A 17,761-nucleotide genomic window follows, 5' to 3' on the forward strand; every position below is an offset into this window, starting at 1 on the left:
GCACCATCTCAGCACCCACTCAGGACCATCTCAGTAACCAATCAGCACCAATTCAGCACCATCTCAGCACCCACTCAGGGCCATCTTAGCAACCAATCTGCACCATCTCAGGACCTTCGCACCACCCACTCAGAACCATCTCAGCACCCACTCAGGGCCATCCCAGCAACCAATCAGCAACCACTCAGCATCGTCCCAGCAACCAAACAGCGCCAACTCAGCACCATCTCAGGACCATTTCAGCAACCAAGCAGCACCCCCTCAGGACCATCCCAGCATCCATCTAGCACTATCTCAGCAACCAATCAGCACCCACCCAGCACCATCTCAGCAACCAATCAGCACATAATCAGGACCATCTGAGCAACCAATCAGCACCCACCCAGCACCATCTTAGCAACCAATCATCACCTACTCAGGACCATTTCAGCAACCAATCAGCACCCCCAAAGCACCATCTGAGCAACCAATCAGCACCCAATCAGGACCATCGCAGCATCCACTCAGCACCATCACAGCACCATCTCAGCAACCAATCAGCACCATCTCAGCAACCAATCTACACCTACTCAGCACCATCCCAGAAACCAAACTGACACATCTCAGCACCATCTCAGCAACCAATCTGCACCATCGCAGCAACCAATCAGCACCCACTTAGCACCATCTCAGCAACCAATCACCACCCCCAAAGAATCATCTGAGCAACCAATCAGCACCCACTCATAACAATCTCAGCAACCAATCAGGACCCACTCATAACAATCTCCACAACCAATCAGGACCCACTCAGCACCATCACAGCAACCAATCAGCAACCACTCAGGACCATTGCAGCAACCAATCTGCACCTACTCAGCACCATCTCACCACCAATCAGCACCATCTCAGCACCATCTCAGCAACCAATCCCCACCCACTCTTAACAATCTCAGCAACCAATCAGCACCCACCCAAACAATCTCAGCAACCAATCAGCACCCACCCAGCACCATCTTAGCAACCAATCATCACATAATCAGGACCATTTCAGCAACCAATCAGCACCCCCAAAGCACCATCTGAGCAACCAATCAACACCCACTCATAACAATCTCAGCAACCAATTAGGACCCACTCATAACAATCTCAGCAACCAATCTGCACCATCTCAGGACCTTCGCACCACCCACTCAGCACCATCTCAGCAACCAATCTACACCTACTCAGCACCATCCCAGAAACCAATCAGACACATCTCAGCACCATCTCAGCACCATCTCAGCAACCAATCAGCACCCAGTCTTAACAATCTCAGCAACCAATCAGCACCCACCCAAACAATCTCAGCAACCAATCAGCACCCACCCAGCACCATCTGAGCAACCAATCAGCACCCACCCAGCACCATCTTAGCAACCAATCATCACCTACTCAGGACCATTTCAGCAACCAATCAGCACCCCCAAAGCACCATCTGAGCAACCAATCAGCACCCAATCAGGACCATCGCAGCATCCACTCAGCACCATCACAGCACCATCTCAGCACCCAATCAGCACCATCTCAGCAACCAATCAGCACTCCCTCAGCACCATCGGAGCAACAAATCAGCACCCACTCATAACAAACTCAACAACAAATCAGGACCCACTCAGCATCATCGCAGCAACCAATCAGCCCCCACTCAGGACCATCGCTGCAACCAATCAGCACCATTTCAGCACCCACTCAGGGCCATCTCAGCAACCAATCTGCACCATCTCAGGACCTTCACACCACCCACTCAGCACCATCTCAGCACCATGTCGGCAACCAATCAGCATCCGCTCAGCACCATCTCACCACCAATCAGCACCGACTCAGCACCATCTCAGCACCCATTCAGCACCATTTCAGCAACCAATAAGCACCATCTGAGCAACGACTCAGGACCATCTCTGCAACCAATCAAAACCCAATCAGTACCATCGCAGCATCAACTCAGCACTATCTCAGGACCATCTCAGCACCCACTCAGCATCATCCCAGAAACCAATCAGCACCAATTCAGCACCCACTCAAACAATCTCAACGACCAATCAGCACCATCTCAGCACCATCTCAGCAACCAATCTGAACCCACTCAGCACCATCTCAGCAACCAATCCGCCGCGAATCAGGACCATCTCAGCAACCAATCCGCCGCGACTCAGGACCATCGCAGAAACCAATCAGCATCGACTCAGGAGCATCTCAGCAACCAATCCGCCCCCAATCAGGACCATCTCAGTAACCAATCAGCACCAATTCAGCACCATCTCAGCACCCACTCAGGGCCATCTTAGCAACCAATCATCACCTACTCAGGACCTTCGCACCACCCACTCAGAACCATCTCAGCACCCACTCAGGGCCATCCCAGCAACCAATCAGCAACCACTCAGCATCGTCCCAGCAACCAAACAGCGCCAACTCAGCACCATCTCAGGACCATTTCAGCAACCAAGCAGCACCCCCTCAGGACCATCCCAGCATCCATCTAGCACTATCTCAGCAATCAATCAGCACCCACCCAGCACCATCTCAGCAACCAATCAGCACATAATCAGGACCATCTCACCAACCAATGAGCACCACCAAAGCACCATCTGAGCAACCAATCAACACCCACTCATAACAATCTCAGCAACCAATCAGGACCCACTCATAACAATCTCAGCAACCAATCTGCACCATCTCAGGACCTTCGCACCACCCACTCAGCACCATCTCAGCAACCAATCTGCACCATCGCAGCAACCAATCACCACCCCCAAAGAATCATCTGAGCAACCAATCAGCACCCACTCATAACAATCTCAGCAACCAATCAGGACCCACTCATAACAATCTCCACAACCAATCCGGACCCACTCAGCACCATCACAGCAACCAATCAGCAACCACTCAGGACCATTGCAGCAACCAATCTGCACCTACTCAGCACCATCTCACCACCAATCAGCACCATCTCAGCACCATCTCAGCAACCAATCAGCACCCACTCTTAACAATCTCAGCAACCAATCAGCACCCACCCAGCACCATCTGAGCAACCAATCAGCACCCACCCAGCACCATCTTAGCAACCAATCATCACCTACTCAGGACCATTTCAGCAACCAATCAGCACCCCCAAAGCACCATCTGAGCAACCAATCAGCACCCAATCAGGACCATCGCAGCATCCACTCAGCACCATCACAGCACCATCTCAGCAACCAATCAGCACCATCTCAGCAACCAATCTACACCTACTCAGCACCATCCCAGAAACCAATCAGACACATCTCAGCACCATCTCAGCAACCAATCTGCACCATCGCAGCAACCAATCAGCACCCACTTAGCACCATCTCAGCAACCAATCACCACCCCCAAAGAATCATCTGAGCAACCAATCAGCACCCACTCATAACAATCTCAGCAACCAATCAGGACCCACTCATAACAATCTCCACAACCAATCAGGACCCACTCAGCACCATCACAGCAACCAATCAGCAACCACTCAGGACCATTGCAGCAACCAATCTGCACCTACTCAGCACCATCTCACCACCATCTCAGCACCATCTCAGCAACCAATCAGCACCCACTCTTAACAATCTCAGCAACCAATCAGCACCCACCCAAACAATCTCAGCAACCAATCAGCACCCACCCAGCACCATCTGAGCAACCAATCAGCACCCACCCAGCACCATCTTAGCAACCAATCATCACCTACTCAGGACCATTTCAGCAACCAATCAGCATTCCCAAAGCACCATCTGAGCAACCAATCAGCACCCAATCAGGACCATTGCAGCATCCACTCAGCACCATCTCAGCACCCAATCAGCACCATCTCAGCAACCAATCAGCACACCCTCAGCACCATCGGAGCAACAAATCAGCACCCACTCATAACAATATCAGCAACCAATCAGGACCCACTCATAACAAACTCAACAACCAATCAGGACCCACTCAGAATCATCGCAGCAACCAATCAGCACCCACTCAGGACCATCTCAGCAACCAATCAGCACCCCCAAAGAATCATCTGAGCAACCAATCAGGACCCACTCATAACAATCTCCACAACCAATCAGGACCCACTCAGCACCATCACAGCAACCAATCAGCAACCACTCAGGACCATTGTAGCAACCAATCTGCACCTACTCAGCACCATCTCACCACCAATCAGCACCATCTCAGCAACCAATCAGCACCCACTCTTAACAATCTCAGCAACCAATCAGCACCCACCCAGCACCATCTGAGCAACCAATCAGCACCCACTCAGCACCATCTTAGCAACCAATCATCACCTACTCAGGACCATTTCAGCAACCAATCAGCACCCCCAAAGCACCATCTGAGCAACCAATCAGCACCCAATCAGGACCATCGCAGCATCCACTCAGCACCATCACAGCACCATCTCAGCACCCAATCAGCACCATCTCAGCAACCAATCAGCACTCCCTCAGCACCATCGGAGCAACAAATCAGCACCCACTCATAACAATATCAGCAACCAATCAGGACCCACTCAGCATCATCGCAGCAACCAATCAGAACCCACTCAGGACCATCGCTGCAACCAATCAGCACCATTTCAGCACCCACTCAGGGCCATCTTAGCAACCAATCTGCACCATCTCAGGACCTTTACACCACCCACTCAGCACCATCTCAGCACCATGTCGGCAACCAATCAGCATCCGCTCAGCACCATCTCACCACCAATCAGCACCGACTCAGCACCATCTCAGCACCCATTCAGAACCATTTCAGCAACCAATAAGCACCATCTGAGCAACGACTCAGGACCATCTCTGCAACCAATCAAAACCCAATCAGTACCATCGCAGCATCCACTCAGCACCATCTCAGGACCATCTCAGCACCCACTCAGCATCATCCCAGAAACCAATCAGCACCAATTCAGCACCCACTCAAACAATCTCAACGACCAATCAGCACCATCTCAGCACCATCTCAGCAACCAATCTGAACCCACTCAGCACCATCTCAGCAACCAATCCGCCGCGACTCAGGACCATCGCAGAAACCAATCAGCATCGACTCAGGAGCATCTCAGCAACCAATCCGCCCCCAATCAGGACCATCTCAGCAACCAATCAGCACCCACTAAGGACCATTTCAGCAACCAATCCGCACCATCTCAGCACCCATTCAGCACCATCTCAGCAAACAATCAACACAGACTCAGGACCATCTCAGCACTCACTCAGCACAATCTCAGCACTGACTCAGGACCACCTCAGAAACCTAGAACTGTACCTAGAACTATACCTAGAACGTACCTGGGATATACTGGATCCACAGTGCGCCCCAAGAGGTGCCATCACAGGCGCAGGCAATATTCTGCCATCGACGGGGTTTTCAGGCGCAAGCTTCCAGCCTCCCTTTCGCCACCCCGCACATCCGGTTCTACTATTAGCGGCAATACCCAGCCCCTGCACCCATGTCATGGGCCTACAGTGATCTCGGCGCAAGAACGCTACAGTCTCAGGTACCAGCCCTAAGGTTGCTGCGATGTGTTAAGCCGCAATTCCAGTCGCACAATGACAAGACCAGGCCCAGTGATCTCAGCCCTTTTAGCTCTTTCCCCACAAGCTTTATTTTACTGCCAGCTCTCTTCTTGCAGCTCCAGCTCTGTGTTTTTCCAGCTTCAAATGCCAGCATCTGGCTCTTGGCTCCAGCTTGGAAACAATTCAGCTCCCGCACCAGCCTCCGAAAGCCCACCCCACCATCCATATGCTAGCCCTGCAGTGATTTTAGCCCCCAGCGAGCAGTCCCCAGTCACTTTGCCACCCCCTGCGTAAGTTCTCCTGGATGCCCACAGCCCCGTTCACAGGTCTAGTGCCTTTGCCATTTCCATTGACGTTGCCAGCCCCGCAGTCCACTTCCCAGCCCCACAGTGCGCCCCAAGAGGTGCCATCACAGGCGCAGGCAATATTCTGCCATCGACGGGGTTTTCAGGCGCAAGCTTCCAGCCTCCCTTTCGCCACCCCGCACATCCGGTTCTACTATTAGCGGCAATACCCAGCCCCTGCACCCATGTCACGGGCCTACAGTGATCTCGGCGCAAGAACGCTACAGTTTCAGGTACCAGCCCTAAGGTTGCTGCGATGTGTTTTGCCGCAATTCCAGTCGCACAATGACAAGACCAGGCCCAGTGATCTCAGCCCTTTTAGCTCTTTCCCCACAAGCTTTATTTTACTGCCAGCTCTCTTCTTGCAGCTCCAGCTCTGTGTTTTTCCAGCTTCAAATGCCAGCATCTGGCTCTTGGCTCCAGCTTGGAAACAATTCAGCTCCCGCACCAGCCTCCGAAAGCCCACCCCACCATCCATATGCTAGCCCTGCAGTGATTTTAGCCCCCAGCGAGCAGTCCCCAGTCACTTTGCCACCCCCTGCGTAAGTTCTCCTGGATGCCCACAGCCCCGTTCACAGGTCTAGTGCCTTTGCCATTTCCATTGACGTTGCCAGCCCCGCAGTCCACTTCCCAGCCCCACAGTGCGCCCCAAGAGGTGCCATCACAGGCGCAGGCAATATTCTGCCATCGACGGGGTTTTCAGGCGCAAGCTTCCAGCCTCCCTTTCGCCACCCCGCACATCCGGTTCTACTATTAGCGGCAATACCCAGCCCCTGCACCCATGTCACGGGCCTACAGTGATCTCGGCGCAAGAACGCTACAGTCTCAGGTACCAGCCCTAAGGTTGCTGCGATGTGTTAAGCCGCAATTCCAGTCGCACAATGACAAGACCAGGCCCAGTGATCTCAGCCCTTTTAGCTCTTTCCCCACAAGCTTTATTTTACTGCCAGCTCTCTTCTTGCAGCTCCAGCTCTGTGTTTTTCCAGCTTCAAATGCCAGCATCTGGCTCTTGGCTCCAGCTTGGAAACAATTCAGCTCCCGCACCAGCCTCCGAAAGCCCACCCCACCATCCATATGCTAGCCCTGCAGTGATTTTAGCCCCCAGCGAGCAGTCCCCAGTCACTTTGCCACCCCCTGCGTAAGTTCTCCTGGATGCCCACAGCCCCGTTCACAGGTCTAGTGCCTTTGCCATTTCCATTGACGTTGCCAGCCCCGCAGTCCACTTCCCAGCCCCACAGTGCGCCCCAAGAGGTGCCATCACAGGCGCAGGCAATATTCTGCCATCGACGGGGTTTTCAGGCGCAAGCTTCCAGCCTCCCTTTCGCCACCCCGCACATCCGGTTCTACTATTAGCGGCAATACCCAGCCCCTGCACCCATGTCATGGGCCTACAGTGATCTCGGCGCAAGAACGCTACAGTTTCAGGTACCAGCCCTAAGGTTGCTGCGATGTGTTTTGCCGCAATTCCAGTCGCACAATGACAAGACCAGGCCCAGTGATCTCAGCCCTTTTAGCTCTTTCCCCACAAGCTTTATTTTACTGCCAGCTCTCTTCTTGCAGCTCCAGCTCTGTGTTTTTCCAGCTTCAAATGCCAGCATCTGGCTCTTGGCTCCAGCTTGGAAACAATTCAGCTCCCGCACCAGCCTCCGAAAGCCCACCCCACCATCCATATGCTAGCCCTGCAGTGATTTTAGCCCCCAGCGAGCAGTCCCCAGTCACTTTGCCACCCCCTGCGTAAGTTCTCCTGGATGCCCACAGCCCCGTTCACAGGTCTAGTGCCTTTGCCATTTCCATTGACGTTGCCAGCCCCGCAGTCCACTTCCCAGCCCCACAGTGCGCCCCAAGAGGTGCCATCACAGGCGCAGGCAATATTCTGCCATCGACGGGGTTTTCAGGCGCAAGCTTCCAGCCTCCCTTTCGCCACCCCGCACATCCGGTTCTACTATTAGCGGCAATACCCAGCCCCTGCACCCATGTCACGGGCCTACAGTGATCTTGGCGCAAGAACGCTACAGTCTCAGGTACCAGCCCTAAGGTTGCTGCGATGTGTTAAGCCGCAATTCCAGTCGCACAATGACAAGACCAGGCCCAGTGATCTCAGCCCTTTTAGCTCTTTCCCCACAAGCTTTATTTTACTGCCAGCTCTCTTCTTGCAGCTCCAGCTCTGTGTTTTTCCAGCTTCAAATGCCAGCATCTGGCTCTTGGCTCCAGCTTGGAAACAATTCAGCTCCCGCACCAGCCTCCGAAAGCCCACCCCACCATCCATATGCTAGCCCTGCAGTGATTTTAGCCCCCAGCGAGCAGTCCCCAGTCACTTTGCCACCCCCTGCGTAAGTTCTCCTGGATGCCCACAGCCCCGTTCACAGGTCTAGTGCCTTTGCCATTTCCATTGACGTTGCCAGCCCCGCAGTCCACTTCCCAGCCCCACAGTGCGCCCCAAGAGGTGCCATCACAGGCGCAGGCAATATTCTGCCATCGACGGGGTTTTCAGGCGCAAGCTTCCAGCCTCCCTTTCGCCACCCCGCACATCCGGTTCTACTATTAGCGGCAATACCCAGCCCCTGCACCCATGTCACGGGCCTACAGTGATCTCGGCGCAAGAACGCTACAGTCTCAGGTACCAGCCCTAAGGTTGCTGCGATGTGTTTTGCCGCAATTCCAGTCGCACAATGACAAGACCAGGCCCAGTGATCTCAGCCCTTTTAGCTCTTTCCCCACAAGCTTTATTTTACTGCCAGCTCTCTTCTTGCAGCTCCAGCTCTGTGTTTTTCCAGCTTCAAATGCCAGCATCTGGCTCTTGGCTCCAGCTTGGAAACAATTCAGCTCCCGCACCAGCCTCCGAAAGCCCACCCCACCATCCATATGCTAGCCCTGCAGTGATTTTAGCCCCCAGCGAGCAGTCCCCAGTCACTTTGCCACCCCCTGCGTAAGTTCTCCTGGATGCCCACAGCCCCGTTCACAGGTCTAGTGCCTTTGCCATTTCCATTGACGTTGCCAGCCCCGCAGTCCACTTCCCAGCCCCACAGTGCGCCCCAAGAGGTGCCATCACAGGCGCAGGCAATATTCTGCCATCGACGGGGTTTTCAGGCGCAAGCTTCCAGCCTCCCTTTCGCCACCCCGCACATCCGGTTCTACTATTAGCGGCACTACCCAGCCCCTGCACCCATGTCACGGGCCTACAGTGATCTCGGCGCAAGAACGCTACAGTCTCAGGTACCAGCCCTAAGGTTGCTGCGATGTGTTTTGCCGCAATTCCAGTCGCACAATGACAAGACCAGGCCCAGTGATCTCAGCCCTTTTAGCTCTTTCCCCACAAGCTTTATTTTACTGCCAGCTCTCTTCTTCCAGCTGTGTCCCATTCTGCGATTAGTCCTCAGATCCACAGTGAGTATCTCTTGTAGCAGTGACTCTTTCTGCAGCACTGCAGTCCCCACCCCGTCCCCAGTGATTTCAGCTCCAGTCCCACAAGCTTTATTTAACTGCCAGCTCTTCTTTTGCACTTTCTGCTCTAAATCTTCACAGTAGTGCCACACAATACTACTTGTGCTTCTCAGGACAGGATCTTTCTTTTAGCTCTCGTTCTTGAGCTCTGATCACAGCCCTTACAGCAATTTCAATTCCAACCATGCAGTTCACCTCCCCGCTCCGCAATCCCTATCCCAGCCCCACGGGGGTTTTACACCAAACCCTACCATATTTCTGTCTCCTCCAGGTCTGCTGCCGCAGCTCCAGCTCCTCAGCTTCCTACTGGCTGCAGCTAAAAGCTGCTCATGCTTCTCACTGCACCTTGGGGCTGTTGATAAGGCCACAAATCAGTTACTGCCATCATTACAATTTCAGTATCTCTAGAAGCTGTCCCATCCACCCACCCAGCCCTAAGTGGCAACCCTAAGTGGCATCCCAACTCTGGGGACACTGGAGGCCTGAAGCTCAACATCCACCCTCCCCCTCACCCTGGCTCTCAGCCCAGCACCTGCACAAAGGCCTCCTCACCTCCCCTCAGGCAGCTCCAGGGGCTGGCAATAGCCACTGGACTCCTGCCCCCCCCCCATCCCAAAAGGCACTCTTGGGCTGGTTCTTGGGCCCTAGAACCCTCTGAGCCCCCACACCCTCAGCCCCTTGTTGGTACCACAGGGCAGGGGCTGGGAACCCCCAGGCATAACCTGCAGGCCCAGTGCTGCAGCTCCATGCCTTCCTCCCATGGCATTTATCTAGCCTCAGCATTTCCACCACTCCACGTTGTTTTGGGCCTGGCTCATGCCAAAATCATTATTCCACACCCTGGGGTTTTATGTCCCCACTGCTCTCACAACTGGTGCTTCAGCCCCAGTCCCACAACCCTTACCGAATTAACATGAGATATCTAGTAAAGAAAACAAATCAAACCAAAAAGATGTATTAAAACGGGCAATAATAAAATAACACAATTAAGAAAAAAAGCATTACAAGTAAAAACAAAATAAAGTAATAAAAATACAAAAAGCAAGCTTTATTCCTCGTATTCTGAACATTTCTTTAAATCCAGAAACCGCGAAACGGCTACTTTCCAGCCCCCAGTGACAGCAGGCAGTGCCCCCCCCCCGCACCGCGCCACTCCAGGCCCCACACCAGCCGCCGGCTACCCGAGCCACGCAGGGCGCGGCAGAAAGAACTGGACACGGCTGGCCCCAGATACGGCCGCAGGCGTCGCGTCCGTGCTCACCAGCGCTCCCCGGATCAGCTGCCGCGGGGGTCCCGTCCTGGCGCAGCGCCGCTCCTCGGACCGCGCATCCGCAGCTCCCGTCGCTCCCAGCTTCACCGCCGAACTGAAGCCATTGCCGCCCCAACGCCCGCTATTTATGCCCCACGGGCGGACAGCCAGCCAATCACAACCCGAGGCGGCGCCTGCCGGCTCCACCAATCCCAGCCCGCAAATTCCCGCCGCGCTCGGCTCCGTGACTCCCCGCGGTCCCCTCAAGCGCTGCTCCCGCCGCCGCCATTGCTGTGGCCGCGTCCGCCCGCTGCCCGCCGCCTGCCCGCTTCCCTGGACCAGAACCTGATCCCGACCAGGACCTGAACTGGAAGCTCCCGGCCGCCCTTCCCGTCCGCAACAGCGCCTGCCGAGGCAGCGGCAGCGGGGACGCTGCTCCGCCGGCTCCCAAAGCGGCGGTGGCGGGAGCGGCGCCTCAGACGTACGGGCGAGCGGGGCCAGTCTGAGGCGGCGAGCCGCGACTGAGCGGGCTGAGATCGGCGAGACCGCTTCCGGTTTGAAAGGGCGGCTGTGATTGGACAGGGCGGACGGAGAAAGGCGGGCCGTGATTGGCAGGCTTAGGAGCCGTCAGGCTGAGGCCCGTGGGAGCGTGGGGCGGAGCTCGGGCTGCCCGAAGGGCTCGCAGGCGGCGGCGGCGGCGGCGGCGGCGGCGGCGGCGGCGGCGGCGGCGGCGGCGGCGGCGGCGGCGGCGGCGCTCGCCAAACCCCCGTCCCCTTCTCCGGCCTTCTCTCGTGCCCAGGTCCCGGCGAAAAGACCCCCGCAGAGCCCCTACCGGAGCGCCCCATCGGCACTCGGGGCAGGAGGCGGAGAGGAGTGTAGCCCGGGAGGGGTTCCGGGTCGTCTTTGCGGCAGCAGGGCGGACTAGGGAGCGGCGGCGATTTGGTGAGGAGAGGGCTCGGGAGCGGGGAGGGCGTGCAGCGCCCGCTGCGGGCTCTGGGTGCCTCTTCTACCGCAGTGCTTCCGCTTCTGCGGGGACTTGGCCTGCCCCGACTGGCCGAGATCAGCACCCTGGCCAAAGTTAAGTGCCCGCGTCCCCCTGCCCGCCCTCCGCCTGCTGCGGGCCCGCTGCTCACCCTCGTCGTCGGATGTTATAGATGATAAAACAATATTGGCTTTCACATTCATAGATTAGCTTTTTGCATTACAAGTATTTTGATATGGTAAAACTTATACTTACTTTTAACTGCTTTGTATAGTGTAATATGCCAGTTTATGTATGCACTGTATATTTCATATGAATAGTAGCCTGATAAATATATCGTAGGCTTTAGCAAAATGTTGAAATAGAAACTAAAGTACTTCTATGTAACTAACTCAGAAAATGGTGTAAAGCAATTATTCTGTTTATTATAACTGCAGACTGCCCCTACCAAGTGATAATAGTGACAAAAAGAGCTTAAGCATCCAGGAAGCATTTATCGACTCTTATCGGTATTATCAGGGAGTGCGAAGCAACAGGATAAAACTACAGGAAGAAATAAAATGTGTAGACCTCATTTACAGAACGTTCTGCAGACAAGTCAGAGGTTAAAACCAAACAAGAGAGTTCCTGGAACATCAAAAAGTCAAAGGAATGTTTGAATAATGTGTAAGTTAATGAATATGCATGTAACCTCAGCAATGTAACAGTATATAGTGAACATGTTTTTAAGCTACCTCTGTGCTCTTTGGCTGTGTGCTAAAAGCATCCCAGTGCTGGATTATTTTGTCCTTTTATCCTTTAATAAACTTTTAAAAATTTTAAAGAATGAGCTCTGTTTATCACATCAGTGAAGCTTAAGCTGATCTGCATCCAGGTGTTTTGGGACCTGCTGGGGCAGGCCATCGAGGTAAGTGTGGGGCTACTGCAGTGGAGGCCAAGTATTTCAACACAATAGCATAATCAGCAACGTTAATTAATTTTGTGTTCCTCATGCAAGCCTCAGCCTTAAGAACTCTACCAGCCTCTAATAGGATTAATAATACGCATAGTAAGTGTTACTAGTATTAATATTTAGGTAAGGATTGTTAGTGTTAACACTGGTACTAAGTATGTTAGCTGGTATTTACTGTGAAGCTCTGCTCTCCCACAGTATGACAAGGTCCTGAAGCTGTTCTCAGGTGCACAGTTAGGTGAGCACTGCTGTCCTTACCACGATCCCCCGATGGAGCCATGCTCCAGAGACGGGCAGCAATGAATCTGCAGGTGCCTTCCCAAGGTGACAGAGCTCGCCCTCCTTCCCATCTGCAGTCAGGGGATGTGAAGGCAACCATTGCTGTCCTCGGCTTCATCATCTCCAGTGCAGCCAAGCACAGCATAGACAATGTGTCTCTGTCAAGTGAGCTGCAGCAGCTGGGACTGCCCAAAGGCAGGGGAAGCCCTCAGGGTGGCACCATCAGCCAGACCTGCTGGGATGTTGCTTACAGTTCCCAGCCCTGCCTTCTTCACACCCAGATGGAGGGCAGGCTGCCTGCTGTGCTGTCCTCCATCACCTCCCTTCTGTACATTCCGTCCCTGGGGGCTCCTCAGGTGCTTTGGTGAGGTTTGGCAGCTGCAGGTCTGGTGTGAGCAGAGGGATTCTTCTCTTGTCTCCCCTCATAAGCAAAGCATGCCAGCCAGCTGTGCTGTTTTACATGTCACTGACCCACAAAATTGCAGGAGACTGAGGACTCGTAACAGGTGCAGGACAGGTTCAAAAGGAACTTGGGACAAAACCTCTGTCTTTGTCAGTCCAAAGGGACAGCAGAGCTCACATCTGCTCACAATAATCCTCTGGAGAGCGGAGCAATGTTTGTATGGAAAGATGACTGGGGGTAAAATCAGTGGAAACCGAGTTACATTTGTATCCTAACAGGAGCTATAATGGGACAGAAATTTTAGGGTAAAATACAGGTGCTGTTCCCAGGATGGAGCTGGGTTGGCATGCTCCACAATGATTCCCCATACAACCATAAGGACCTGCTAAGGGGGGTGGAGTGGAATGGGGCACCACAACCAGGCTCTGCCAAAATCTTTGCAGGGGCAGCTACTCCATGGTACTTTGAAGCTTATTAACTGCATAGCAAGGGCTATTTGGCATATGTAGGAACACTTTCCAACCTAGCATCTGAAGACCAATTTAGAGGAGGCGCCTCTAAGTCGAAAGCCAGCCAGACCTTATGTTCTTAGCACCATTCATTTAGAAGAAATCCTGTTACATTTGCAAATTTAAGAGGTGACACCCCCATTCAGACCATGGCTCCTGGGTGCGAACAATAGCTCTTCAACAGCAAGGAAATCTGCATGCCCTAGTGTCTCAAGGTCACTTCACCTGAGAGTCCAGAGACCCAAATCCAGCCAGAGTCCTAGCTCCCAGAAAACTTCAGCTATAAGAAATCCTTCAAAGTGTGCAATTCTAGGAGTGGAAATCCTACAGGAAACACGAGGCTTCAGGCTCCAAATGGGATCTCTTTTCCACACAGTGGAAAACTCAGCAAGCCCTTCTGGCAAGACCAGTTCACAGGAGGCCCACAATTCTCAAGGGCCAGGCTTGAGAGATCCGACTCCATGGAAGCTTTAATCTGAGAAAAATCCTGTGATGTTGGTACTTTTAAAAGGCAGAATGGCACATTTAGACCCTGGCTGATGCTTTGGAGAGCGATTCCTTTACACAGTAAATAATGATTTCATTCCAATGTCTGTAGGTCACTTTGGAAGCAGCCCCTGAAACTCAAGACCAAGAAGAGCCATACTTCATGGCAGCTGCCATCTGGGAGGAATCCTATGACATTTGTGATTCAAGAAATTGAACCCAAAATTTCAACAGCTGATATGCAGATGCAAAAGACTACTGTTTTCCTGTATTTTACCCTAAAATTTCTGTCCCATTATAGGGGACAAATGTAGGATATTTGTATCCTACATTTGTATCCTGTTAGGATACAAATGTAACTCGGTTTCCACTGATTTTACCCCCAGTCATCTTTCCATACAAACATTGCTCCGCTCTCCAGAGGATTATTGTGAGCAGATGTGAGCTCTGCTGTCCCTTTGGACTGACAAAGACAGAGGTTTTGTCCCAAGTTCCTTTTGAACCTGTCCTGCACCTGTTACGAGTCCTCAGTCTCCTGCAATTTTGTGGGTCAGTGACATGTAAAACAGCACAGCTGGCTGGCATGCTTTGCTTATGAGGGGAGACAAGAGAAGAATCCCTCTGCTCACACCAGACCTGCAGCTGCCAAACCTCACCAAAGCACCTGAGGAGCCCCCAGGGACGGAATGTACAGAAGGGAGGTGATGGAGGACAGCACAGCAGGCAGCCTGCCCTCCATCTGGGTGTGAAGAAGGCAGGGCTGGGAACTGTAAGCAACACCCCAGCAGGTCTGGCTGATGGTGCCACCCTGAGGGCTTCCCCTGCCTTTGGGCAGTCCCAGCTGCTGCAGCTCACTTGACAGAGACACATTGTCTATGCTGTGCTTGGCTGCACTGGAGATGATGAAGCCGAGGACAGCAATGGTTGCCTTCACATCCCCTGACTGCAGATGGGAAGGAGGGCGAGCTCTGTCACCTTGGGAAGGCACCTGCAGATTCATTGCTGCCCGTCTCTGGAGCATGGCTCCATCGGGGGACCGTGGTAAGGACAGCAGTGCTCACCTAACTGTGCACCTGAGAACAGCTTCAGGACCTTGTCATACTGTGGGAGAGCAGAGCTTCACAGTAAATACCAGCTAACATACTTAGTACCAGTGTTAACACTAACAATCCTTACCTAAATATTAATACTAGTAACACTTACTATGCGTATTATTAATCCTATTAGAGGCTGGTAGAGTTCTTAAGGCTGAGGCTTGCATGAGGAACACAAAATTAATTAACGTTGCTGATTATGCTATTGTGTTGAAATACTTGGCCTCCACTGCAGTAGCCCCACACTTACCTCGGTGGCCTGCCCCAGCAGGTCCCAAAACACCTGGATGCAGATCAGCTTAAGCTTCACTGATGTGATAAACAGAGTTCATTCTTTAAAATTTTTAAAAGTTTATTAAAGGATAAAAGGACAAAATAATCCAGCACTGGGATGCTTTTAGCACACAGCCAAAGAGCACAGAGGTAGCTTAAAAACATGTTCACTATATACTGTTACATTGCTGAGGTTACATGCATATTCATTAACTTACACATTATTCAAACATTCCTTTGACTTTTTGATGTTCCAGGAACTCTCTTGTTTGGTTTTAACCTCTGACTTGTCTGCAGAACGTTCTGTAAATGAGGTCTACACATTTTATTTCTTCCTGTAGTTTTATCCTGTTGCTTCGCACTCCCTGATAATACCGATAAGAGTCGATAAATGCTTCCTGGATGCTTAAGCTCTTTTTGTCACTATTATCACTTGGTAGGGGCAGTCTGCAGTTATAATAAACAGAATAATTGCTTTACACCATTTTCTGAGTTAGTTACATAGAAGTACTTTAGTTTCTATTTCAACATTTTGCTAAAGCCTACGATATATTTATCAGGCTACTATTCATATGAAATATACAGTGCATACATAAACTGGCATATTACACTATACAAAGCAGTTAAAAGTAAGTATAAGTTTTACCATATCAAAATACTTGTAATGCAAAAAGCTAATCTATGAATGTGAAAGCCAATATTGTTTTATCATCTATAACATCCGACGACGAGGGTGAGCAGCGGGCCCGCAGCAGGCGGAGGGCGGGCAGGGGGACGCGGGCACTTAACTTTGGCCAGGGTGCTGATCTCGGCCAGTCGGGGCAGGCCAAGTCCCCGCAGAAGCGGAAGCACTGCGGTAGAAGAGGCACCCAGAGCCCGCAGCGGGCGCTGCACGCCCTCCCCGCTCCCGAGCCCTCTCCTCACCAAATCGCCGCCGCTCCCTAGTCCGCCCTGCTGCCGCAAAGACGACCCGGAACCCCTCCCGGGCTACACTCCTCTCCGCCTCCTGCCCCGAGTGCCGATGGGGCGCTCCGGTAGGGGCTCTGCGGGGGTCTTTTCGCCGGGACCTGGGCACGAGAGAAGGCCGGAGAAGGGGACGGGGGTTTGGCGAGCGCCGCCGCCGCCGCCGCCGCCGCCGCCGCCGCCGCCGCCGCCGCCGCCGCCGCCGCCGCCGCCGCCGCCGCCTGCGAGCCCTTCGGGCAGCCCGAGCTCCGCCCCACGCTCCCACGGGCCTCAGCCTGACGGCTCCTAAGCCTGCCAATCACGGCCCGCCTTTCTCCGTCCGCCCTGTCCAATCACAGCCGCCCTTTCAAACCGGAAGCGGTCTCGCCGATCTCAGCCCGCTCAGTCGCGGCTCGCCGCCTCAGACTGGCCCCGCTCGCCCGTACGTCTGAGGCGCCGCTCCCGCCACCGCCGCTTTGGGAGCCGGCGGAGCAGCGTCCCCGCTGCCGCTGCCTCGGCAGGCGCTGTTGCGGACGGGAAGGGCGGCCGGGAGCTTCCAGTTCAGGTCCTGGTCGGGATCAGGTTCTGGTCCAGGGAAGCGGGCAGGCGGCGGGCAGCGGGCGGACGCGGCCACAGCAATGGCGGCGGCGGGAGCAGCGCTTGAGGGGACCGCGGGGAGTCACGGAGCCGAGCGCGGCGGGAATTTGCGGGCTGGGATTGGTGGAGCCGGCAGGCGCCGCCTCGGGTTGTGATTGGCTGGCTGTCCGCCCGTGGGGCATAAATAGCGGGCGTTGGGGCGGCAATGGCTTCAGTTCGGCGGTGAAGCTGGGAGCGACGGGAGCTGCGGATGCGCGGTCCGAGGAGCGGCGCTGCGCCAGGACGGGACCCCCGCGGCAGCTGATCCGGGGAGCGCTGGTGAGCACGGACGCGACGCCTGCGGCCGTATCTGGGGCCGGCCGTGTCCAGTTCTTTCTGCCGCGCCCTGCGTGGCTCGGGTAGCCGGCGGCTGGTGTGGGGCCTGGAGTGGCGCGGTGCGGGGGGGGGGGCACTGCCTGCTGTCACTGGGGGCTGGAAAGTAGCCGTTTCGCGGTTTCTGGATTTAAAGAAATGTTCAGAATACGAGGAATAAAGCTTGCTTTTTGTATTTTTATTACTTTATTTTGTTTTTACTTGTAATGTTTTTTTTCTTAATTGTGTTATTTTATTATTGCCCATTTTAATACATCTTTTTGGTTTGATTTGTTTTCTTTACTAGATA

General features: G+C 53.6%; 2 protein-coding genes and 2 long non-coding RNA genes across 4 annotated transcripts; 2 read left to right on the forward strand and 2 right to left on the reverse strand.

Moving 5' to 3' along the window:
* Nucleotides 1–11,331: 11,331 nt before the first annotated feature.
* LOC132077792 (uncharacterized) lies at nucleotides 11,332–12,391 on the forward strand. Its single transcript, XR_009419113.1, has 2 exons — nucleotides 11,332–11,525; nucleotides 12,003–12,391. It is a non-coding gene; the product is annotated as an uncharacterized LOC132077792 (long non-coding RNA).
* Nucleotides 12,392–12,409: 18 nt separating this feature from the next.
* Nucleotides 12,410–13,164, forward strand: LOC132077625 (COMM domain-containing protein 4-like; the record flags this gene model as incomplete). The annotated part of the gene is made up of 3 exons (XM_059479441.1): nucleotides 12,410–12,472; nucleotides 12,716–12,750; nucleotides 12,849–13,164. Coding segments are annotated over 3 exons (414 nt in total), but the record flags the coding sequence as incomplete, so codon positions are not given.
* Nucleotides 13,165–14,846: 1,682 nt separating this feature from the next.
* Nucleotides 14,847–15,601, reverse strand: LOC132077626 (COMM domain-containing protein 4-like; the record flags this gene model as incomplete). The annotated part of the gene is made up of 3 exons (XM_059479442.1): nucleotides 14,847–15,162; nucleotides 15,261–15,295; nucleotides 15,539–15,601. Coding segments are annotated over 3 exons (414 nt in total), but the record flags the coding sequence as incomplete, so codon positions are not given.
* Nucleotides 15,602–15,619: 18 nt separating this feature from the next.
* LOC132077847 (uncharacterized) lies at nucleotides 15,620–16,666 on the reverse strand. The gene is made up of 2 exons (XR_009419121.1): nucleotides 16,486–16,666; nucleotides 15,620–16,008 (listed from the first exon to the last, which is right to left on the reverse strand). It is a non-coding gene; the product is annotated as an uncharacterized LOC132077847 (long non-coding RNA).
* Nucleotides 16,667–17,761: the final 1,095 nt, after the last annotated feature.

Source organism: Ammospiza nelsoni, chromosome 10 (genome assembly GCF_027579445.1).
Source record: "Ammospiza nelsoni isolate bAmmNel1 chromosome 10, bAmmNel1.pri, whole genome shotgun sequence".
Taxonomy (NCBI): Eukaryota; Metazoa; Chordata; class Aves; order Passeriformes; family Passerellidae; genus Ammospiza; species Ammospiza nelsoni.